The following is a 24620-nucleotide window of genomic DNA, read 5'->3' as shown; positions in this document are numbered from 1 at the left end:
GGGGTTCAATTCCCAGCACCCACCTAGTGGCTTACAACCATCTGTAACTCCAGGGATCTGATACCCTCTTCTGACCTCCATGGGTACCAGACCCACACGGTGCACAGACAAACAGGTAAAACATGCATACACATACAGTAAACAAATCAATAATAAATAAAAAACACCCTGGCTAGGTATGTAATCCCAGCATTTTGGAGGCTGAAGCAGGAGGATCATCATGAATTTGAGGCCAGCCTGATCTACATAGTGAGACCTTGTCACCACCACTACACAACAAAAAGCTATCCTGACTACTCAGCTGAGAATGGAGAAAGAACTTCAGGTCACAGAGACTGAGGAGCAGGGCCCCATGGTCTCTGGCTGGCCAGTGGAGCTATTCATACGGAATGCAGTGAGTGCTCCAACCTACGGTCTCACTAGAACCCTCAACACCTGATTGTTTTTCTTGTCTTTCTGTGCTTTAGGAATGGGAAATGAAGAAGACCTAGGAAGAGTGAGAATTCCATCCTGAAGGAGTATCAGCTTGTCCACCTAAGGAGGAAATGCTTTCTTCACAAAGACATCAGGAAAAGACTGGAGCACCCTAAAGACCAGCTTGATTGTCTGCATGATTTTAAAAGGACTGTGGGAAAGGAGAAGTGGGAAGCATCCTTCCGGCTTTACAAAGGGGAGAGGAGAGAGTGGCAGGAGATGGAACCGTGCACAGCTGTGAAGGTTTTGTTGGGTCTCTTTGCCTTCTGAAGCAGTGAAAGCGCATGTGAATAAGCCATCCCATCCTTTCTCAGCATCCCAGTCCCAGCCCTTAGGCAAAGGAAGACAGCGAAGAAGCACTGGTAGTGTCATGACGAAAGAAGACACTCCATCACCTGGAAACACTTAGGCAGCCTGCATCCCTGTTGGGCATTACAGACAACCTCCGGGCAAGGGGAACGGACCGGAAAGTCAATATATCCCTGCCTGTGCACCAGTGAACAAAGGCTACTGAGAACAAACAAATTCCACAGTCATTCTTCATCTGTTTTAGAGCCAGGCAAAGTACAGCCACTAGAACCTTCCAGGTTTGTGCATTTTAAAACCAGATTAGCCGAGTAGTCGGAGGGTAAAGAGGGTTGATCAGCTGGCCCATTTTAAACTCACAGTGGCAGAAGTATGAAGTTTGAATGCCCACACACTGTTGCATGCATTGGAGGGTGGAGTCAATTGCTGTCAGTCAAGTCCTTACCTATTTAATGTGACATCGAGGCTCCTGGGGCTGTCTGTGGTTGGAAGACTGTCTTCAGCCTAATGAAGTCTTCATCTTGTACAAGGAGACCCACAAGCCTGTCTCCGTATCTGCTACGAAGTGAAACTATTGAGGAAAACCAACAGGATGGTGGCTCATTTCTGCCACAAGGGTGCTAAGCCTTTTCCAAACACTTGATATTTTTATAGGACCTCAAGTCCTAGGCAACCTCTTTTCTATGCCATTCATGACTGTCTCAACACTGGGCTTTTAGGTTGATTTTTAACATATTCATCTCCAATAAAGATGAAACTGTTCAACTCTGAGAGGTAGCTGGCACTTGGGGAGTGGGGGGAAGCTGTGTGTCTCAGAAAAACCAGCGGATGGTTTGCTAGTCTTGGTATGTTACCCACCTAAGGCTTAACATACTTCAGCCTCATTGAAACCTTACCAATCTTTGAAGCAGCTAGAGACTGGAGCAGGCAAGTCACCTCACTGGTAGGGCAGACACATTAGGGGTCATGGTTCTGTGTCCAGACAGGGCTGACTGCTGCTAACTGCAGGATTATCTCAGGAAAGTCATTCAACCCCTCTGGCTTTCATTGTGAGAACAGGCTAAGTGATTATACTCTCCTCCCAAGACTCCTGGTGGGTATTTAGTGAGATAAATCGTGAGAAACATCTTCTATATTGTTTAAAGTTGAAAATGCCCAAGTCAGAAGTGGATTTTAGAATCAGCTAGATGAGAAAGGTCTGACTCAAAAACCTTTGTTTTTTCTGCTAAGGAAAAAAAATGATTTAAATAGTAATGGCTCTCAAAAGGCATCTAATCCAAAGGGAGGGTTTTCATTCCAAACTGTACCTGTGTCTTCAATGACAAAGCCCACATCTGCCAGTGCTCCTTGTTAAGATATATCTTCTAAGTGGCACCCACCACTGTGTCTTAAGTATCTGTCACACTCTTTCTTGGGCAGTTATTTTAGCATTAAATGCCTTTTCCACAAGCGGATCTTGGGCTCAAAGAAGAAAGGGCCCTGCATCATTAATCATTAATACACAGGAGGACATGCCACCTGTCAGGCACCAACAGCCTGTGTCACCTGAGGCCCGTGCTCAGTGTACACCCAGTGCTCGCCTTGACCCTCGGCTGCTGCCTTCTTGAAAATGTTTCTCTGTAATAATTTTTCTGCATTTTACTCTTGTCTTTTAAATAATGTACCCAGAATCCAGCAAGATGTTTCAGAGGGTGTAAGGGGGCTTGCTGCCAAGCCTGAGGACCTGAGTTTAATCCTCAGAACCCATATGAAAGGATGGAGAGAACCAACTGCCATAGGCAGCCCTCTGACCTACACACACACACACACACACACACACACACACACACACACTGTGGCACCCATACACACCTACACACACTAAACATAAAAATATTTTTTAAAATAGTGTAGCCAGCTCTGGTATTTATTGCCTTTCCAAGCATTATGCCTGTACTTGACACTAAGATTCTGTGAGCTCAGTTAAAATAACTTATTTTTCTGCAGTGCAGTGTGATTCTAGAACCCTTATTTCTTAACTCCAAATCTCCGTCTCTTCTGTGATCTCCATTCAGAAGCACACTTGCACCTAATAAATATATAAATAGAAGCCAACTTCAAGGCCAGCCTGGTCTACATAGGGAGTTCTAGGCCAACCAGGGCTACACAAACCCTGTCTCAAAACACATGTGCACACAACTGTATGTACATGTATATGAATGGATGGATATATACATACACATATATGTACATGGTCTAAGCTGTGCAGCTAAAAGAAGTGTAAGTAAACTGCTAAACAGACACCAGCTCCCATACTCGCTTGTTCAAATGTCTTCTCAGGCCACATTCTGAGAGGAACTTAAAGTTCCAGCCTTGCCAACACTGAAGTGTTAGATTCCTCCTGTCACTCATCCTCACTGGGCAAAGCTTCCACAGGCTCACCAACTGCTCAGTCTCAAGTTTCTTATCTGAAGAGTTCATAAGCTGCCCACCTAGACTTTATTCTCAGAGAGCACCACATGAAGATGATGATGGTGTGTTGGCTGTCACATCTGAGCTGGGCCTTGGACGAGATCAAAGATACAGAAGTCTCTAAACCAGGCAGTGGTGGTACACACCTTTAATCCCAGCACTCAGGAGGCAGAGCCAGGCGGATCTCTGTGAATGAGGCCAGCCTGGTCTACAGAGCAAGTTCCAGGACAGGCTCCAAAGCTACAGAGAGAAACCCTGTCTGGGGGGGCAGGGGGAGGGGACTGTCTCTGTCCTCATGGAACTCATGAACTGGCAGAAGGCAATGTCTGACCCAAGTTGCTAGAAGTAAGCTATATTTTGGTGAGGATTCAGAGTGCTGAAGGAACATGTCCCAAATCCTTTTTTTTAAATTAATTTTTACTCATTTTGACTTTAAGATCTACTCAGTAATTAAGCTTGAAACCACAATCACTAGTTCATCTTCACACTCAGACTTCCCTTCATCCAAAACCACTAATTTGTTGTTGTTGTTGTTGTTGTTTTAAAGAAGGATCACATTATTCCCAGCACTCAGTGAATCTCTGAGTTTGAGGCCAGCCTGGTCTTGAGTTAGTTCCATGACATCCAGGGCTATACAGAGAAATACTGTCTGGGGGTGGTGAGGGTTTCCCATCTATCTCTGACTGGCCTAGAATTTGATGTGTAGACCAGGTTGGCCTCAAACAGACAGAGATCTGCCTGCCTCTTCCTCCCAAGTGCTGGGATTAAAGTCATGCACCACCACACCCAGTAAAGCCCTAAAATGTATCTACATCTTGGGCTGGCCAGACTGCTCAGCAGGTAAAAGGGGGTTACCACCAAGCCTGATGACCTGACTTCAAGCCCCAGGACCCACAGAGTAGAAAGACAAAGGCTACTGCAAATGGTCCTCTGACTACATGTATTCATGTGTGTACTCATACACAAGATAAAATGCTGAGAAAATAGGATGTAAGCACAGAGACTTACACCAGCTAGTTAGGTTTCTCTGTAACTACACTATGTGAGGGGATATGGGGTAAGATGGCCTGGCACTGCAAACCCAGCACCTGCAGAAGGTGAAGTATGAGTTTAGGGCTTCAGAGTAAGCCCCTCTGTCAACAACCCTAATAAAAACAGTCTTGTCTTCCCTACCTCTTTTTTTTTTTTTTTTTTTTTTGGTTTTTCGAGACAGGGTTTTTCTGTGTAGCTTTGCGCCTTTCCTGGTAGACCAGGCTGGCCTCGAACTCACAGAGATCCGCCTGCCTCTGCTTCCCGAGTGCTGGGATTAAAGGCGTGCGCCACCACTGCCCGGCGTTATTTTTTGAGACAAGGTTTCTCTGTGTAGCTTTGGAGCCTGTCTTGGAACTCGCTCTTCAGACCAGGCTGGCCTCGAACTCACAGAGATCTGCCTGCCTCTGCCTCCAGAGTGCTGGGATTAAAGGCGTGCACCACCACCGCCCTGCATTTCTCTACCTCTTTTTACACGCTTCAATTTTCTCTGAACAGCCAAGGGATTTTTTTTTTTAACAGAACCGAGGAAAGGTCGTTGCATGCGCTAGGTAAGCACTCGACCACTGAGCTGTGTATTCTCGGCTCTCGGGCTGGTGATCCTCTTGCCTTAGCCCGGAGTGGCTGGAATTACAGGCCCGAGTCATACCTGTTGTCAAGTTACTACAATCAGAATTAGACAATAAAATATAGCTCTGCCTTGAAAGCGCTTAGATTTGAGTGAGCAGAAACAACTGAGCATACACCATGAACACACAGTTAAGTTAGAAAACAGCCATGGAAGAAAAAATCGTGGGAGTGACTGGGGCAGGTGCAACCAGGCTGCAGTATTTCATCACTCACGAGACCGGCTCTAGCCAATTCTCCAGTCTGACCTTACCATACCCTTTCCCCGTATTTAAATCTATTGCTTTCAATTCTCCCTCTTCACTGGCTCTTTCTTTACAAAGGTCGTCACTCCGGGATCCACTTTTCTCCCCTTTTCATCTACCAATGTTTCGGCTATAGGGCAAGTCTTTTTCAGTTTTGTGTGGGCGCGTATTTGTTTCGGTGAGGCAGTCGTTTCTCTCCAGGAGGGTCCCAGGATCGAACTCGGCTTGTTGAGGCTTGGCAGTGAGCCGTCTCGCCGGCCTCTGGTCTAACCTTTCCCAGCGCCGTGCCCCTCGCGTTTAAGCGCTGGTCCCATTTTACACGTGTGGCTCGTAACCTCATGTGCGCTCCTCGAGGAGGATGGAGGTGAGGACCCACCTCGCTCACCGTGAACTTCGCACCTACTATGAACCTCCGGGGCAAGCGTCTACCCGACCAGTTCAACACGGGGAGCCCGGCCCGGAAGAGCAGTGTGGCGCACAGGAAACCGGAAGTCCCGTGCCTACACGGGGGGGGGGGGGGCGTGGCCTTTCGGCGAGCTCGTCTCTCCACTTGGCTCGACCGCGCGTGCGCGGGGTCGGCGCGCTGGTCTGGAACATGGCGGCGCGGTGGTTGTGGGCGGTGCAGCGGCTGCAGCGCCTCCTGGCCTCCGGGACCGTGTCGCAGAGCCGGTAAGAGGGGCGGCGGGGCCCGGCAGGCCGTGGCGTGGGCGCGCCGATGGGCAGCTGTGGGAAGGAAGGCGAGGGCTAGCTCGGCGCCAGCGAGGACCGGCCGCAGGCCCCGCGACCCGGGCGTCCACGCCGCGTCCCTTGAAAGGGAGCCTGAGGCCCAGAGGCGCGCTTTTCCCGGGTCACGGGAGATGAGTGGACCCGAGGCCACGTCGTGGGAGGTGGAACCCCGGGCATGAGTGAACCGGAGACGGGGCTCCTTCCTAGCCCCGGCTCACCTGTTTCGTCCGGGGATGTATTAGGGTTCTTAGCCAGACTCCATGTGGTCTCAGGGCAGTCGGTCTCTCCAGCTTCTCGCGAACCTCGTTTTACCCGTGTGTAATAGAAGAGCATCGGACCATTCCCCAGACGGCCTTTCCACCAGTCTTAGGGGTACTGTGAAATTTAGGGGTGCCGTCAGTGGACTGCAGGACTCTGGGTAGGCTCTTTTTATTGCTTCATGTTTAAGAACTGAGGAATCTAGAATGTAGGAAAACTTACTAACTTTCCCAAACGAATCTTAAAGGGAGTTATTACCCCGTCTAGAAACCAGTCTCGGTGTTTTTGTATTAGTGAACACGGTTCGTTATTCTCAGGGGATACTCCTGAGAAAGAATTCTTTTAAAAAGGCGGTCCATGAGTAGTTCGAGAACTCTGACTTGTAAATTAGCTGCGGGGAAATCCAGGAAATTTGCATGGCCATTTGTCATTCTTTTTTTTCCCCTCTTGAAGCACCTGACCCAATACACCCGCCCCACCAGAGCTGTGAGGCGCTGAATTCAATGCTCTGGGCGGGGTGGTTTGTTTTCAAACCTTTGGCAGTGTGTTGGGTGAGGTAAGGAAATAATCATAGAATAGTTTCGTCTGAAGAAGTAATTGAGCACTGACCTCTTCTCTTCAATCTGGCGGTCTTGACCAGCTCTCTGTTTATCCAGGATAAACGTGGTTTTCTAGGAGGCTCGGTCTTTGTCCATGTATAATTTGCCCCAGACTTGTCTATGATAACTGTATTTTCTGAACCAGATATTTAGAACCATGTATAATTGGATATCAAACCATAATAAAATTCAGGGCCAGCCTGAAAAATCTGGGAAATAAAAGTTCTCTTGCCTGTTCTCAAGCCAGCTAGCGCTTCGCTCTGCCTAGAGCACTCTTTTCTTAAAGCAAACTCCTTTACCCCCCACCCTCTTAGCCTTTGTTTAGATGTCTGTCATCTCAGTGGCCACTATCCAATATATGTCCCTTTATATAAATAATAAACTGCTTTAAAGAGCTCTTGGACCCATAGATTGATTGACCTGGTAGTTTTTCACTTAAAATAATTCCCAGGATCTAAGAAGTATAATGAAAACTTCCTTAAAATAGAGGTCAGAGCAGCCATAGTTCAAGATCTGCTCCAAACTAGGCCCTAGTCTACATTTCTTTTTCTTTTTTTTTTTTTTTTTTTGGTTTTTCGAGACAGGGTTTCTCTGTGTAGCTTTGCGCCTTTCCTGGAACTCACTTGGTAGCCCAGACTGGCCTCGAACTCACAGAGATCCGCCTGGCTCTGCCTCCCGAGTGCTGGGATTAAAGGCGTGCGCCACCACTGCCCGGCTTAGTCTACATTTCTATGTAAACTGAACTAAATATCAAATATTCTAGTGATACCAAGAGCAGGGGCTTACTTTCCATAGTAACCAAGGATGGATTTTTGTAAAAAAATAAATAAAATTTATTGCAAGGTCAACTGGCTCCTCTTTCCTTGGTCAGTTGCTGGGGAAATTTATAGGGAGAGAGAAGCTGTTTCTCATTAGGTGTGAGGACGAGAAAGAGCTAGGGTTCTTTTGTGCTGGTGTGGATGTCATCGTGTCTCTTCACAAGTCATGTGCTTCTTTCTAGGGGGTGATTATGTTTTGTGCTTAGGATTTTGAGCTTGTGATATCAAAATGTCATTGGCAAGCAAACTGGCTTGTGGGACTGTCTTTTTTTTTTTTTTGAGACATGGTTTCTCTGTGTAGTTTTGGTGTCTATCCTGGATCTCGCTCTGTAGGCCAAGCTGGCCTTGAACTCACAGAGATCTGCCTGGCTCTGCCTCCCCAGTGCTGGAATTAAAGGTGTGTGCCACCAGCACCCGGCTTTTTTTCGGGGGGCGGGGGAGACTGTCCCTTCTTAAAAAGCCTGTTTGAAACTGCCCTTGAATGGATCCTGTAAGCAATTCCTGAAAGACAACTTCAAATGCTTTGTGAGTTAAGGAATTGATGTCCTGTTGTTGGGACCTTAACCATTTTATTGGCTGTGCAAAATTTTAGATTAAATAACTAGTTGGACAAAAACTAATTGACTAAAACAAGGTTCTGTTTTAGTGACCTGTTCAGTCCAGAGACTGTATCAGTCAGAATTTCTCTTTCACTGCACAGATTTTCTTCTCTGAAAGCCTTACAGCATGTGGCCACGAAGTCTTGGGATTCTAAGCCTGAGTTCCTTCTACTCCTTCTCCCCTTCTGAAAGATAGTTAGACCCGAACTGTGTAACTGTGTGGCTTCCTGGTGTTACATATCCTGGCTCAACAGAACACCTGCTCTGTGTATGCATTTCTTTTGTTTGTTTGTTTGTTTTGGAGGACACTGTTTTTGTTCTTTTGAGGCAGGCTTTTTACTGTGCCACCAGAAAGATCCACCCACCTCAGCCTCCCAGTACTGAGATTGCAGGTAGTCGCGTGCCACTTTGCCCAGCTTAACGTTGTGGTCTTGAACAAGTTATTAAACCTCAAGCCTCTCGAGTTTTTCATCAGTAAAGTGGGGTATATTGTGGGGATCAGAGACAGTCCTCAGTGAGTGAAGTCCTGAGAGTGAATGTTTGTGTTGACATGTGCAAGCCATGTCAAAACTCCCGAGCCTCAGACCCCTGGAGGAATGGCAAAACCTACCTTCTGGAGTGAGATTTGGAGGTATGGCAAAGCCTCCCTTGGAGGAAAGTGCAAGTATTAACAGTGTGTGCAGAGATTACCTAAACCTGTCCCCTTGATCTAGCTGTACCCCAGAAGCCCTGCCTCTTGATGTATGTGATAACCCCACCTTCCTAGAGATTGAACAACTCTATGTAATAAGCATGCTGAGCTTCCAGGGTGCTGTGTTTTTTCCAGCAGTGAGCCTGAACCACCTGATCCCACTGTTCTGTTTTTTCTTTATTCCCTCACTGCCCCAACAGTTCCTTTCCTGGAGCTAGGCTGGCCATGACAGATTATAATAGCATTTATTTTGTATTAGCAGCATTATTCATTCTAGCAGAAAAGAAATCCAAATCAGTCGACAAATGACTAAAAAAAAGTGGCATATCTACACAATGATCTATTACTTAGCAATAAAAAGTAACTAATTCCTGGCAAATGCAGTTTCGAAGGTGCCTCACCTGTCCCCAATGAGAAATTCTCAACACTCAGCAATGAGGAAAACCTTCTTTAGTGAACAGCTGCAGACTCTAGCTATTGCTTAAGGAGGTCCAGCCCTGACCTGAAATATTTCATGTTTTATGTAGGGTTAGACATCATCATAATCTTCTGACCATCTTTGGGGGTCTTTTTAAAATCCCTGTGCCAAAGGAGATTTCCCAGAGCTAAACTGGGAAATTTCAGCTGTACAGAAACTGAAATTTGCAGGCTTCTAGTTAAGACAGTTTTGTCTTTAGCATACATCTGTCTAATCAGATGTTGGTAGTGGTCGCTTCTCAGGGGAGAGGAGCAGATATGATGGGGGGGGGCGGGGGCGGCGGCGGCAGTTTAGTTTTAGCTCCCATGTTTCAGAGCAGGGGAGAGTTTCTTATTCCTGTGTAACTTAACACTTTCTACTTGTCAGTAAATCCTATTCTTTTTAATTAAAAAACTTGTATTTTTTCTTATCACAATTACATGAATGAACCTGAAACACACTCTAAGTGAAAAATTGCTTCTAAGTGACCGTCTATTATGATTCTGTTGACACTAGGCATCCATAAAAGGCATGTCTGTAGAAAACAAAATATCAGGCTTACCTGGGGCAAATGATTTAAGAGGAAATGGTAAATGGTGTGATTCATACAAGCCTTTTTATGGTGACAAAGATGTTCTGAAATTGCGGTTTCAGAATTGGCTGACTGGACATGGTAAAAATGTTTGAATTGCACATTTTAAATGGTAAATTGTACGACATGACAACTGCCTATCGATAGAGCTTTATTTTAAGTGTATGGGAGTTTTACCTGCATTATGTCTGCACCACCCGTGTGCCTGCTGCCCACAGAAGCCAGAAGGCATTAGATCCCCATGAACTGGAGTTACAGGTGCTTGTGATTTGCTGAACGGGTGCTTGGAATTGAATCCAGGTCTTCTGGAAGAGCAGTCAATGCTCTTAACTGTTGAGCCCTTTTTCTCACCTTAAAGCTATTACTTTTAAGAGCAGTTTAAAATATAGTCGTGTTTCAGCTATTGGGCAGTAAAAACATGAGGCAGATGAAGCAGAAAAGTGCTTAGATAGGACCTCGTAACATTTGTCACCAAGACTGAAAACTATGGAGAGTTTCAGTGTGGGGTGCTTTTGGGCTCTAGCTGTTGTGATTTGCCTTTTTATGGTGGTATTTTTTCATTATGTGCCACTGCCCTACCCCCCACCCTCTTAGGGGATGGCTCCACCCATTCAGCACCGCCACCCCAAGAACGGCTGGGGAAGACTGCAGTTCTGAGGACCCTCCTGATGTACTCGGTCCCTCCCTTGCTGAACAAGCCTTAAGGCTAAAAGCTGTTAAACTGGAAAAAGAAGTCCAAGATTTAACAGTGAGTAGTGGATTTTATATTATTTGTTATTATCTCTTCTCGGGTTTAAATGTTCAAGCGAAGTTTGTGTTTTGTTTTGTTTTTTAATGAACTTTCCTCTAAAAACCCCTCTTCCTCCACTGCTCTCTTGCTGGGCCTATTAGGCCAAAAAAAAAAAAGGCTATGGTTTTTAAAAGGCCACTTGCTAAGGATGGTGCTTCACTTTGGTTCCCTCTTGTTTCCCAGCACTTCCCAGCTGATGGTTTGGCAGTTAAAGGTGGTACGGGCCTGTCAGGTGGTAGAGAATAAGTATTTGCTGGGTGTGTGAGTTCTTTGTACTCTGGTAATCAGAGAGCATCTGACCTACTGGCACAGTCGTGATTGAGCACTGTGAGAAGAGATAGCTGCAGCAGAATCATTACAAAGGCACTCGGGACTTCCAGTTGCTGGGAAGCATGTCTTATGAGAGCAATTAAAGAAACCAGGAACTAAAGAGAAAAGAGGACCAAGCAGGATCAGCCAACTGCCTTGAAACAGGTGATAGGTTTTTAAAACTTATTCTTTGTCAGTGAAGGAAGGGTTAGCAGTGTTGCCTAAATAGATAATGAACTTGAAAAACTGATATGTTCAAGCTAGTTGGAATTACTTACAAGCTACTGAAGAGTAAATAGATTACTACTTTGAAAATTTGGAGAGCAGTCAGTCTCAGACTATTTGTTTTTGAACAACTACTAGTTTTATTGGAGACTGAATCCAGGGCCTTGTGCATGCTGAGAAAGTGCTCTATCACTGAGCTGTATTCCCTCCCTTCCTCTATTACAAGGACGAGAATTATAAAGTAAAAGCATTCTTTCCCACTGATTTCTCATCCTTTGATTTTGCTTTTGATATTTAGCTAAGATACCAGAGAGCTGTCGCTGATTCTGAAAACATAAGGAGACGAACCCAGAGATGTGTGGAAGACGCCAAGATATTTGGTGAGAGATGACTTATAATAGAATAAATGTAGTTGAAGGGCAGGCACCTTTGAAAGCACATTTGTAAACTGATCGTAGTAGAAATACACCTGAGTCCCCTAACTGATTCATCCCATACCTCCCACTATCCCTACAGGCTTTCTCTGCTGCACGTGGGAATGGTGTCATGTCATTGCTATAATAATGCTGGCCTTTATTTTTCTAAGGATAGACATTACTACATTTCCAACATTCTAATGTATATAGAAATAATATTTTTCAGTCATTAATGAACCATGAATCATCAAGACACTCGAGGAAAATCCAAAGAGCAGGGCATAACCAGGAATGCTGAAGCTGGCTTAATGTAAGCAACATTGGTCTGTATCCACAGGGAAAGTACACTACTTTAGACAAGAATCCTTTATTGCTGTTAGTACTCTGCAAGTTGGTGATTTATAGAACAGCCTAAAGGAAGCTAAAACTTGAAAGAGAAAGTATTCATGCATTTGTGCATGTATATCCAAGATTATAGCAAGACTCAGCAAATCATAGCCAACTGCCAGTTAGTTAGTACAGTTTTGAATTTCATGATTTTTTTAAATCCATATAAACTTATTTTCTCTTTACCTACAGAATATAAAATCCTCGGCTTTTGCCTCTTGTCCCACAAACCCTAAAATGCTTACTGTGTGACCTTTTACAAAAGAAAGTTGTTGACTGCTGAGTTATGGAATTGTCTGTTGCAAGTAGAACAGTTTTAGCAATGGAGGAACTTCTGATGTTTCACCTGCTTGATGAGCAAGATGGATGGGCACCAGAAGTCAGGCTTTGAGTTAGAACTAGTTTACTGTGAGTTTACTCAAGAAATGGTAAGCCATCTGGGAACGAATTCATGTTACCTAACTGCACTGCCAAAGAGTTTAGTAGTTGGCCAGTTTAACTTAAAACAATGTGTCTACCAAAGATACCACAGAAGTCATTTGCCTCCTCCTAGTGGCCAGAGAGACTTAGGAAACTAAGGGTTTGAGCATGGAGGGAGAAGGAAAGTATAATAGGTTTTTTGTTTATTTAGTTTTGTTTTTGTCTTTTGAAACAGGGTCTCTCTATGTAGCCCTGACTAGCCTGGAACTCTGTGTAGAATATAGGCTGGCCTCAAACTCACAGAAATTCCTGCCTCTGCCTCCCAAGTGCATGAATTAAAGGCATGAGCTACACCTGGTGGAAAGTATAATGTTTTTTGATAGCTCTCTGGCCTCCTTGCAAGCATAGTTTAAACTCAGCAGTCTGCCTTCTTGGTCACAAAGATGAAGCTTTTCCCAAGAGATTACATAGTTACTACCAGTTAAAAAATAATAATAAATTGGGACCTTGGGAGATATTTCAGTGGATAAAGTAATTACTTTGTGAGCGTGAAGTCCTGAGTTGGAATACCAGAACTCATGTGGGAAAAAAGTCACATGTTTAACTCACCCCAGTGCTGGTGGGGAGGAGACAGGCAAATCCTGGACACTCACTGGGCTCTCTGTTTGGTTGAAATGTCTAGTTCTGTGTCCAATAAGAGATTCTATCTTAAAAAGAGAAAGAGAGAAAGAGCGTGTAAAATATACATCATTGACCTATGACTCCCACTTGGATGCACATACAGGCAAACACGCATACATCACACACAAAATAATCACAATACAATAATGAGAATCAGTCAGAAACTGCTCCTCGGTGTACCAACAAGAACCTCGGCTTCTGTTTAGCCAAATTTCCACTTCTTCACTGCTATAGAAGCAAGGTCTCCCCTGGCAGTATACAGATCAGCACAGAAGCTTACTGCTTTAAAACCTCTACTCGGGCCGGGAGGTGGTGGCGCACGCCTTTAATCCCAGCACTCGGGAGGCAGAGGCAGGCGGATCTCTGTGAGTTCGAGGCCAGCCTGGGCTACCATGTGAGTTCCAGGAGAGGCGCAAAGCTACACAGAGAAACCCTGTCTCGAAAAACCAAAACCAAAAAAAAAAAAAAACCTCTACTCGGGAGGCAGAGCCAGGCGGATCTCTGTGAGTTTGAGGCCAGCCTGGGCTACAGAGCGAGATTCAGGACAGGCACCAAAACTACAGAGAGAAACCCTGTTCTGGGATAAAAAAAAAAAAACAAAAACAAAAACCCCTCTCCTGGATGGCTGAAAATGTAGCTCATTGACCCAGCATTTACATAGCATGAGCAGAGCCGTGCGCTTGGGCTTGGTCCCCAACGCTAAAAACTCAAAGTCCGCTCTCAGTCAGGGCCTGTTTCCTGAAGTGCCTTGTGCTCTGCCTTCTGCCGACGCCCTCCTACCCTAAACTAGATGATGCCCCATTCCCCACTTGACACTGGCATTTTTCTTTCCTTGTGAACCCGTCTGCATGCTGTGAATCAGTTGCCAGTGTGCTGCTGTTGGACAGATTGGCCACTGTTTTCCTCAGGAAGCTCTACTGGGTCTGGTACCCTGGGAAATTAAAGGGAGAATTCTTTCCTCTCCTTTGGTCTGCCGCATCTGGTCAGTTTTTTCAGGTCTCTGTCAGTGTTTTTTATTGCTCGCCTGTGATTAGTGACTAGTCTAGTTGACTTCCCATTTCAGCATAGCTGTAAGCCCAAAGAGTCTGTACTCTTCACCAGCCCCTGCTGGGTCATCCCGTAGATGACCAATGGTAACCATTCCTTAGCCCAGTCGGAGTGGGAGCAGTGGGATCTTTCAACAGCTGGGTTTACTCTCACCATGTAACATTAGTTCACATTGCTCTAAAAGGTTTCTGTGGACCTTTCCCAGTGTCTCCCTAACAGGCCATAGGAAGGACACTCACCTCATCTGTAAGTGTTAAGTGTGCCTCACCTTCCTATCTAGCCAGCGTCGAACAAGTGGCTCTCAGCATTCATAGCATAGTGCTGACTTCTTATTTTGTGCTCTCCACACCCACCCTCCCAGTGAAATATTCCTAGCTTATCTCTTCAGAATGGCCTCTCCACAACTAAGGTGACCCTGTTTTTAGTCTATTTTATGTAGACCTATTTAGCCCAAGTTGTATCTCTTCCCAGTTTCCCAGTAGGATTCCTGGAGATAGACAGACAGACACACTTTGCAAGCTTGAATGGTTGAGCTGATCCCCAAATCCTGCATGGCAACCCTCCCACTTTCAGAAATCCTAAGTATAAAGTGTACTAGCTACCTCTCTGGGCCTACTCCAGATTCTGTTCCTAAGGACAGCGTTGTTCTCAGACTTGGATCTGGTTTCTCTGCAGGAATCCAAAGCTTCTGTAAGGACTTGGTGGAGGTGGCAGACATTTTGGAGAAGACAGCTGAGTGCTTTTCAGAAGGAGCCAAACCCGAGGACCACAAGCTTACTCTGGAAAAAGTCTTTCAAGGACTGTCTCTTTTAGAAGCAAAGCTGAAAAGTGTGTTTGCCAAGCATGGCCTAGAGAAAATGACGCCCATTGGTGACAAATACGACCCTCATGAGCATGAACTCATCTGTCACATGCCAGCAGGTGTTGGGGTACAGCCTGGCACTGTGGCATTAGTACGACAAGATGGCTACAAACTTCATGGCCGCACCATTAGACTTGCCCAAGTGGAAGTGGCAGTGGAGTCTCAGAGAAGGCTATGAACAAGCCACCGGGAACTAAAACTCTCCCAGGGTCCTGGCACCTCTGTCCCCTTTATTTATTAAGCTGGTTTGTATTATACATGAGGTCCTTCGTGTGCTCTGCTTTGGATTTAGTCATATTGGCTTTATCTCTACAGTATCTTATTGGTTTTATGTGACCTGTTTGGTCTCATCAGAAGTCCTGCCACTGGGCATCTGAACAATGTGACAAGTGTCCTATGGCCTTTATCAAAATGTTTACAAAAATCATTTAAATTGGTACTCTGATGACTGAATCCAAAATCCCTTAACTGTGTTTTCAACTAATGACTGGAATTAGTGTAGAAGCATCTTGGGTCTTGTATCTTATGGGAAAGGGAGATGGTAGGGATTGGTTTGACATTTAGGTCCTTAGATGACAAAGCTTTACCTTGTATAAATTTAGATCAGTTGGCTTGACTTCTACAGAGAGTTTTCAAGGCTGCTTTTCTATTTCATTTTTCATTTAGTCATCTTTTGTACTTGTATTCCCTGCTAGGGGCACACTTAAATTGTTCCATAGCCACCCCTTTCTGGTCCCATTTGGAAGGGCTAAAGAGTCGACCAGTCTTCCTTTTTTTTCTTGTTGGTAAGGTGTACTCTATTATTAAACTGGTCTCAAGTCTATGAACAGGTAAGCTCTGGCTGCCTCGACAACACAGCCCACTCCCAGGGAGACCAAAAGCCTCCTTACATCTCAAGTTAGAGAGTCAGCCATGGGGGGCCAGGCATAGTGGCTGACCATTCAAAATGAAAAGCAGAGGATTGGGGTGGGTGGTTTTTTGCAGTACATAATTTACACAAAAGCAGTGCTGCTGCCTCCCTTGAACGCACTCAGAGTGAACTGGGCCATCCTTTCCGTAGGGTGTGGTGCTGCTCTGGAGAGGACAAGGGACTTCCTGTAGCAACAACAAAAATGCACTCAAAGTCCTCAGCCACGTTGTCACATTGTAAAACTTGGGGGATGCTTACCCCAATCAGCTGCTGTCACCTTCGCCATTCCAGTTTTTAAATCCTGAGTCAAAAGCACCCCCCCCCCAAAAAAGATTATATATTTATAATTGACAAAAAGAACGAAGTTGTCTCGGGTTTTTTTTTCTCCGCACATTTTGTCAAGAAAAGGTGTGAACACAGCTCCATCATTGTCCACCTAGAATCATTTGCAATGTATGAAGGAAGGGCCATATTCTTTGTACTCCTGGCTAAATCATACCTGCTGGAAGGTGGACAGCAAGACCATGGCGGAGCTGCCCATCTACACAGAGTACTTGCACTTAGGGAGCGATGATGTTGATCTTTATGGTACTAGGAGCCAGAGCAGTGATCTGCATCCTGTTGTAGTCGATGCCTGGGTACATGGTGGTACCACCAGACCGCACTGTGTTGGCATAGAGGTCTTATTGACATCACAATTATGGAATTGAAGGTAAGTTCATGGACCCCATAATACTCCACACCCAGAAAGAAGGCTAGAAGAGCACCTGGGGACAGCAGGATTGGTCCTTGCCAATAGTGATGACCTAGCCGTTAGGCAGCTCATAACTTCTCTAGGAAGAAGGATGCAGCAGCAGGCATGCCTCACTGGAAGTCCAGGGCAACATGGCACAACTTGATGTTGCAATCAGTTTCCTGCTTGGCTATGGCAAGGTGTAGGCACACTTATTCAGGAGCTTCATGAGTAGTCTATAAGGTCCTATCCGACTGAGTCCAGACGCAAAATGGTGTCGGGGTAGTTTCTATAGGTGCCTGTGTGCCTGCATGCATGTGTGTGTCTGTCCTTGTCTCTAGAGTCCATTATGAGGCAAGTGGTACTATTAGAGTTGTACAGACAGCATAACCTTGGCGGCTGTGTGGTGTTGATGGTCTTGAACATGATCTGGGTCATCTTTTCATGATTGGTCTGGGGTTCAGGGAGCCTTGGTAAGTAGTAAGTGTTCCTCCAGGGTCATACTTGGCTCATTGTATAAAGTGTGGTTTCATCTCTGTCATCCAAGTTGGTGACAATACCATCCTCCATGGATACCTCAGGGTCAGGATGCTTCTTTTGGTCTGGACCTCATAGCTGAAGTTTTCCCCAGTCCTGCCCATCAGCCATTAGCTCAGGCCTACCACTGACTAGCTCTTACATTTAAACTCAGCCCATTTCTGTTAATCTGTATGTTTTGCCACATTTTCTGTGGCTTTACCTGTGTCCCATTACATGTTGCTCCTTGGGCAGCTGGCTGGCATCTCTCTGGCCTTCTGCCTGCCTGTCTCTGAATTTCCCACCTGCCTCTAAACTGCCTTGCCATAGGCCAAACGGCTTTATTAATCAACCAATCGGAGCAACACAAATTCCCACCCCATCAGGACCTTGTTGCCCACATATTAGCCTTTCTGGCCCATTTCCACCATCACACCCCAGTGAAGTAGGCAGAACACCATGGAAACAGGAGAGAGTCTTGGAAGCATCCTTGACTATGAAGCTTTGCACGTGCTGGTGCCTGCGTAGCAGTATCTGCTTCCATGGCAAACGGTAGCAGGTGGGTACTCAGCAGTGGAGTTGCCGAGAGAGGCCTGTGTTTGCCAGGTGAACTTGGTGGAGTCTACAGATCGTCTTCCCATAAGCAAAGAGTTATTTTCAGCCTCTTGAGTGTGAAGTCATTCTAGGCAGGCAAGTCGACAGTACCAACAGCAAATGACCCCACCACATTTGTATAGGTAATTACCTACAGTGGCTGCTTCCACCAACCCTGACTCCTGCCCTTTATCAGATTTGCCCTGGGATCCTGGGTTAGATTGTATGGGGAGGTGATGGGCAAACATACTGGACTCCCGTAAATTTCTCATTTAACAATGCTGAGGTATGCCTATTTTCCTCTGTGGTGGAGATTGCCAAAGTATTACCTCTCGCATCAACAAACTTAATTTGTGTTTTTAGAGCACTGGGGATTGAATGCAGGGTCTCCAGAATGCTAGGTAAGCACTCTACAACTGAGGTATGCTCCCGGCCCTGACAAGGTTTGTTTCCTAGTTTTATAACCATCTTAAGCTATATTTGTATGAGTATCTGTCTCCTCTATATGTATTAACCTTGTAAATTTTACGAACCTGTATTTTGTTTTGTTTTTCGAGACAGCGTTTCTCTTTAACTTTTGGAGCCTGTCTGGAACTCACTTTGTAGACCAGGCTGGCCTTGAACTCATAGAGATTCACCTGCCTCTGCCTCCCAAGTGCTGGAATTAAAGGCGTGTGCCACCACCGCCCAGCGAACCTATATATTTTTTTATATCTTAATAACTGATGCTGTATAAAAGATTTGTACAGTAAATACTTTAATGAGTGAATAATATATGAGGTAAACTTTATAGAGGTTTTACTATAAGGGAAAATTTACTATACAGGAGAAAATGAGAATGAGAAGTTGATGTAAACGTGCTTAGGAAATACTAACTTACACAAGTAGAATTTAGCCAAAGCAGCACTCAGGTTCTCTTAGTGTAATTCTGCCAGGCAGACAGGATAGCTTTGGTTAACAGCTGCCTGGGAAAAGCAGTGCTGGCCTGTCTTGGGATAACCATGACAATATTTTACATTGTAAATTTCTCCATTTGTCCAACCAAATCTTGTAATTTCTGTGAAATGTGGTTAAACTCGAAGTATAACTTGGAGCCAGGAAACTATATAGGCTGACAGGGATTTCTGCTCGGGGCTGGTTCCCTTTTGTGCACTAGCCAGAAGCAGCCACCTACTTTTACTAATCTCGTGATCAAGGAGTGAACGAACTCTCAGTGGAAAGGCATATCAATTCTATAACATAACCGTACCCTTTCTGCTTCTTCGGAAGCTTAAAAATCTAGTCTGTGCTAGGACTACACTCAAGAGACAGCCCTTCTAGATTCTTTGGACTACAAATTAAACTGGCAAAAACTGGATGAATGGGAGGAAAACCAAATTCCATTGTATACATGAACGTAAGAGTCATGCAAAATCTGAGTGTCGGTGTCAGGAAATGGGTGCTTCGATCACATCCTGACCTAGAACACAGGGCTTAGGTCTTCTGGAAAACAGAAAGCTGATGAGTAAGGGTGGTCTTGTAGAAGCTGTCTGGAGAAGTCCTTTGATATGTAAAACTTTGCCAATGTAAATTTCTTTTCCACTTGTGCATTAAAAAAGGAAATTGAGTCTGTCAGCTACTCCCATGACTGCGGTTTCCCAAAATAATAACCAGCAAAATATATATATAGCAAAGACTATTTTGAGGCAGCATATTCTAATCTCAGACCTCCAGTCATATTTTCAGGTGGTAAGTTAACCCTCAAGAGTATGAAGCCATCCTCTTTTGACCTCCACCAAATCTAAACACTTGGACAAAGATAGGACTTAGAGATGGTATAAAATGTAGAGATGGTATAAAATGTACTGGGAGCAGTAAATATCACTTTTTTAAAGTTGTTTATTGGGCTGGAGCGGTGGCTCAGAGGTTAAGAGCACTGGCCCCTCTTCCAGAGGTCAATTCCCAGCAACCACATGGTGGCTCACAACATTTCTATAATAAGATCTGGTGCCCTCTTCTGGCCTACAGGCATACATGTAGGCAGAAGACTGTATACATAATAAATAAATCTCTTTTTTTTTTTAAGTTTTTTTTTTTTAATCTTCTGTGCATTGATATTTTGCCTGCATGTGTATCTGTGTGAAGGTGTCGGAACTCCTGGAACTGGAATTATAGACAGTTATGACCTGCCATGTGAGTATTGGGAATTGAACTCGGGTCCTCTGGAAGAGCAGCCAGTGCTCTTAACCGCTGAGCAATCTCTCCAGCCCCCAACCTCTTTTTGTTGTTGTTGTTTTGTTTTTGTTTTTGTTTTTTCAAGACAGGGTTTCTTTGTGTAGCTTTGGAGCCTATCCTGGAACTCACTCTAGAGCAGGCTGGCCTCGAACTCATAGAGATCCGCCTGGCTCTGCCTCCCAAGTGCTGGGATTAAAGGCGTGAGCTTAAAAAGTACTAATTACTGCAGGCTGGGCCATGACTCGGTGGTTACGAGCATTCTGGCTGCTCTTCCGGAGAACCCAGGTTCTATTCCCAGAACTCTGCAGTCAGAAGATTTCTCTTGCCAAGTCTTCATTTTACCATTTCACTAACTGCGTATTGTAAACTTAAGGAGCAGTGAAATTCCACAGAAGGGTTTTGCCCCCTTTTGCCTTCATTTCTACAAGGTTGTCGGAAACAATGAGAAAATGAACCATGTATATTTTGGAGTTACTAGCTGTCCTTGCCAGTGAATTAGAACGGACTGTCATTTTAGGAGTTCTGTTAGCTAAGGAGTGTTCTGGTCTTTCCATATATTGTTGCAAGTAGATCACTTATTCGGTTCTTTTATTGTTCTGTAGTTTTGCAGACTTACATCATGAGTTCAGAGTGAGATGAAGCTCTAAGAAAGCTCAAAGGAGGGATGAGGGAGCCAGAGCAGTGCAGTAGAACTCAGGCTTGGTAGGCAGATTTTGAGGGCAGTTCTGGTACCTGGGGCTTCTGCCACCACTCATTCCTTGTTTATAAAATGGTTATAATTCATGACACTATGAGGATTTTGTGAGACTCCAGCAAGCTCTCCTGTTTTATTGCTTAAATTATCACATAGTTTTTCTTGCATTTTTATGATTGCCTAAAGCCTAGGGAAAAGGGAACACTGATTAAGTGATTGTATTAAAAATAATGTTGTAAACTAACCTACCATGACCTGTGTGGCTCGGGTCCTGGAACCCTGGCTAGGGATGGTGAGGGAATGAAGAATGGACAGACATACAGACACACGCAGAGTGAAGCTGGGGTCATGTGGGGTTCTACCACTGGGTGTTCATTAGGTATAGCACGGGGAGGGGTTAGCAAGTCTCGAGGTCTCTGGAGACCACCAATCCCTGCTATAAACATCCAGGAGCAGGAAACCACGGTTGCTAGTCTTTGCACACACGGATCAGTCTTGCATAGACACTCTGACTCCAGAGAAAAGCTTTGCCAATTTTCCGTGGGCCAATTAAGGTCTTGTAGTCCTCAGCAGGCCGTACCCATATCAAAATACATCCTCACTTAGAAGTTCACTCACTCAGACTTCCCACCACTTCACTGACCGTCTTAGGGTTACTATTGGTGGGATGAAATGCCATGGCCAAGAGTAAGATGGGGAGGAAATGGTTTATTGTGCTTACACTTCCATATCACTGTCCATCATCAAAGGAAGTCGAGGCAGGAACCTGGAGACAGCACTGTTGCTGAAGCCATGGAGGAGTGCTGTTTATTGGCTTGCTCGGCCTGCTTTTTTTTTTTACTTAAAAAAAATTTTCCATTTTACATACCAACCACAGTTCCCTCTCCCATCCCTCCTCCTGTCCCCTAACCCCTGCCTCCCCACCCCCCCACTCCCCATCACCTCCTCCAAAAGGGTAAGGACTCCCATGGGGACTCAACAAAGCCTGGTATGTTCAGTTGAGGCAGGACCAAGCCCCTCCCTACTGCATCAAGGCTGAGCAAGGTGTCCCACCTTAGGGGATGACCTCCGAAAAGCCAGCTCATGCACCAGGATAGATCCTGACCCCACTGCCAGGAGCCCCTCAAACAGACCAGACTACACATCTGTCTCCCACATGCAGAGGGCCTAGTTTGGTCTCATGTAGGTTCCACAGCTGTCGGTCTAGAGTTGGTGAGTTCCCACAAGCTTGGTTCAGTTGTCTTTGTAGATTTCCGCATCATGATCTTGGCCTCCCCTTGCTCATATAATCCCCCCTCGCTCTCTTCGACTAGACTCCTGGAGCTCTGCCTGGTGGTTGGCTGTGGATCTCTGAGACTTAAGTCTGCTTTTTTGTTGTTGTTGTTTTTGTTTTTTGAGACAGGGTTTCTCTGTGTAGCTTTGTGCCTTTCCTGGAACTCACTTGGTAGCCCAGGCTGACCTTGAACTCACTGGCTCTGCCTCCCAAGTGCTGAGATTAAAGGCGTGCACCACCACCGCCCGGGCTAAGTCTGCTTTTTTAAGAGAACCCAGGACCACCAGCCCAGGGTGGCTCCACCCAGAATTGACTAGGCCCTCCCCCATCAATCACTAATTTTAAAAAATGCCCTCCGGGCCTGCCTAAAGCTGGATTTTATGGAGGCATTGAGATCCCCTCCTCTCAGAAGACACTGGCAGCGTCAAGTGGACATAAAACAAGTCAGGACACCAACCATTCATAATTACATCTTTCCCTTCCTGTTTTGTTGTTTGGTCTGTTGTTTGTCTAACTGACCTTGTTACAGAAAATATACACTTTTAGACTGAAAGAACAATAAAATTGTGTCCAGGCCTTTAATTATTTTCATCTTGATGGCTTTGCCATAAAAGACCTCAGTGTGCTGGGCATGGCGGCCCATGTCTTTGATCATAACACCTGGGAAACAGAAACAAGAGGATCTCTGTCAGTCTGAGGCCAGCCCAGTTATCACAGTGACATTCCGTCTTAACAAAACAAACAATGGGATCTGGAGAGATGGCTCAATGGTCAAGAGTACTGGCAGCTCTTGCAGAGGACCCGGTTTCAAGTCTCAGTACGCACATGGTGTCTCATAACCAACTGTAACTCCAATCAGACCTAAGGGATCTGACGCCCTCTTCTGGCCTCTGAGGGTACCAAGCACACAGACATTTATGCAGGCAAAATACCCATACATCAAAAATAAATAAATGTAAATGTAAAATACCTTAGCTTGCAGTTGACATGTAAGGAAACATAGATCCACTTGCAAAAGACTTGATGTTCTAGTGCTTGGGCTACAATTCTCTGCCTTTCCTATGCTGTTAAGTTATCCATTGCTCTCCTCCATGACAGCGGATTCAATAAATGATAAAATGCTAAAGTAAAATCAAATAGGGAAAGATAGGATGAAGTATAATATTAATATAAGAAACGCCTCTAGAACAGCTGAGTTAAAATAACTGCAGCTCAGATGTGGACGGTTTGGTTTGGTTTCCCTAGTGCTGGGGACAGCGTACAGATGCTCCCAACCACCTGACTGTGCTCTGCCACGGAGTGCTCTACCACCCAGCAATATGCTCAGCCCTAGTCCTGGTATGCATACAGGCCTTCCATACCCTGCCTTGAATTAATCTTGTATGTTTCTACTTGATTTGCTTGTTTTTCTTGGATCTAAGCCTCACTTCTTCCTGCCTGTCTGGTTGCCTTTTCTTCTGTTTGCTTCTAGATCTACACTGACTACTGGGATTCTGCTTTACCCTTTGTTGTGTAGCGGTTTCCTCAAAGACTTGAAATATTCTGTGGTGGTTTGAATGAAAATGGGCCCCATAGACTCGTAGGGAGTGGCACTATTTGAAAGGATTTAGGTGGCCTTGTTGGAGTGGGTGTCACTTTGTTGGAGGAAGTGTGTCACTAGGGGTGGGCTTTGGGGTTTCAGAAGCCCAAGCCAGTGTCTTTCTTCCTGCCGCCTGCCAATCCAGATATAGAACTCTCGGCTAACTCTCCAGTACCCATGCTTCCCACCATGAGGATAACGGACTAAACCTCTGAAACTATAAGCAAGCCCCAATTAAATGTTTTCCTTTATAAGACTCACTGTGGCCATGGTGTCTCTTCACAGCAATAAAACATTGACTAAGACACATTTCATTCTGATCATTAAGAGGGAAAGTAAATAACTCAAGTTAGCTTCAGGAAGTCCCTGAAACTGACCAGATTCACAAGGTTCCCAGCCGTGCCACCACCCCCCTCCCCAAAGTATGTGAACAGTAAAGACTTCTGAGAATTACTCTCAGACAAGCCAGGTCACAAAGAAGACTCTTAGATAAGCGGGAAGCAGGGGAACTGCCTTGAACAAAGACCAGGTAAGCCACCAGGAAAGGACACTCTCCAAGTTGTTGAGCTGCCTGTAGGCTATGCAGTGTTCCAGGTTTCTGGCTTTGATGAACTGTGGTGGACTTTGATAATGTAGCTCTCTTTCTGCTCCTATAAATAACCCCACACTGATATTTCTGTAAGTAACCCCAATAAAACTTACTGACTCACCAAGTCATATTTTGGTGGTATCCGTATTTTGATCCGTTGTGGGCTCCCTATCCGGGGTAATAGGTTGTGTCTGGTGTGTGCATTGTGTCTCCCCTGCAAAGTCTGTCACAACACTCCTGGCAGTCCCTTGTGATGTGGAGGGGCTCAGTTGGCAAGAGTGCTTTGTCTGCAAGCATGAGGACCTAAGTTCAAGTCCCCAGCACCCATGTAAAAAGCCAGGCAAGAATGTGTGTACCTGAAACCTCAGCACAGAATGGTAGAGACAGGCATGTCCCAGGTTGATGGCTGGCTGGCTGGCTTGGCCCAAATGAGCTTTAGAGTCAGTGAAAGACCCTACATTAAGTGAATAAGGTAAAGAAGGAGAAGGAGGAGAAAGAGAAGGAGGAGA

At 45.3% G+C, this 24620-nt stretch overlaps 2 protein-coding genes across 3 annotated transcripts in view; both read left to right on the top strand.

The window, feature by feature from the left end:
• The window catches only part of Afap1l1 (actin filament associated protein 1 like 1), a 59602-nt gene extending 58051 nt beyond the window's left edge, over positions 1-1551 (top strand). For both annotated transcript variants that reach the window (XM_052742279.1, XM_052742278.1), the window contains exon 19: positions 468-1551. In XM_052742279.1, the coding sequence (XP_052598239.1) occupies positions 468-491 (24 nt within the window). In that variant the 3' untranslated portion in view covers positions 492-1551. The remainder of the gene's footprint in view (positions 1-467) is intronic.
• Positions 1552-5669: 4118 nt separating this feature from the next.
• Grpel2 (GrpE like 2, mitochondrial) lies at positions 5670-24239 on the top strand. Its single transcript, XM_052742277.1, has 4 exons — positions 5670-5801; positions 10467-10620; positions 11495-11576; positions 14823-24239. Exons 1-4 carry the CDS (start codon positions 5728-5730, stop codon positions 15185-15187), a joined length of 675 nt encoding a protein of 224 aa, XP_052598237.1. The 5' UTR covers positions 5670-5727; the 3' UTR covers positions 15188-24239.
• Positions 24240-24620: the final 381 nt, after the last annotated feature.

Source organism: Peromyscus californicus, unplaced genomic scaffold (assembly GCF_007827085.1).
Source record: "Peromyscus californicus insignis strain IS unplaced genomic scaffold, ASM782708v3 Scaffold_17__1_contigs__length_78620276, whole genome shotgun sequence".
NCBI classification, from domain to species: Eukaryota; Metazoa; Chordata; class Mammalia; order Rodentia; family Cricetidae; genus Peromyscus; species Peromyscus californicus.
The sequence above is the reverse complement of the archived record's forward strand: the minus strand, read 5'-3'. Positions and strand labels throughout refer to the sequence as shown.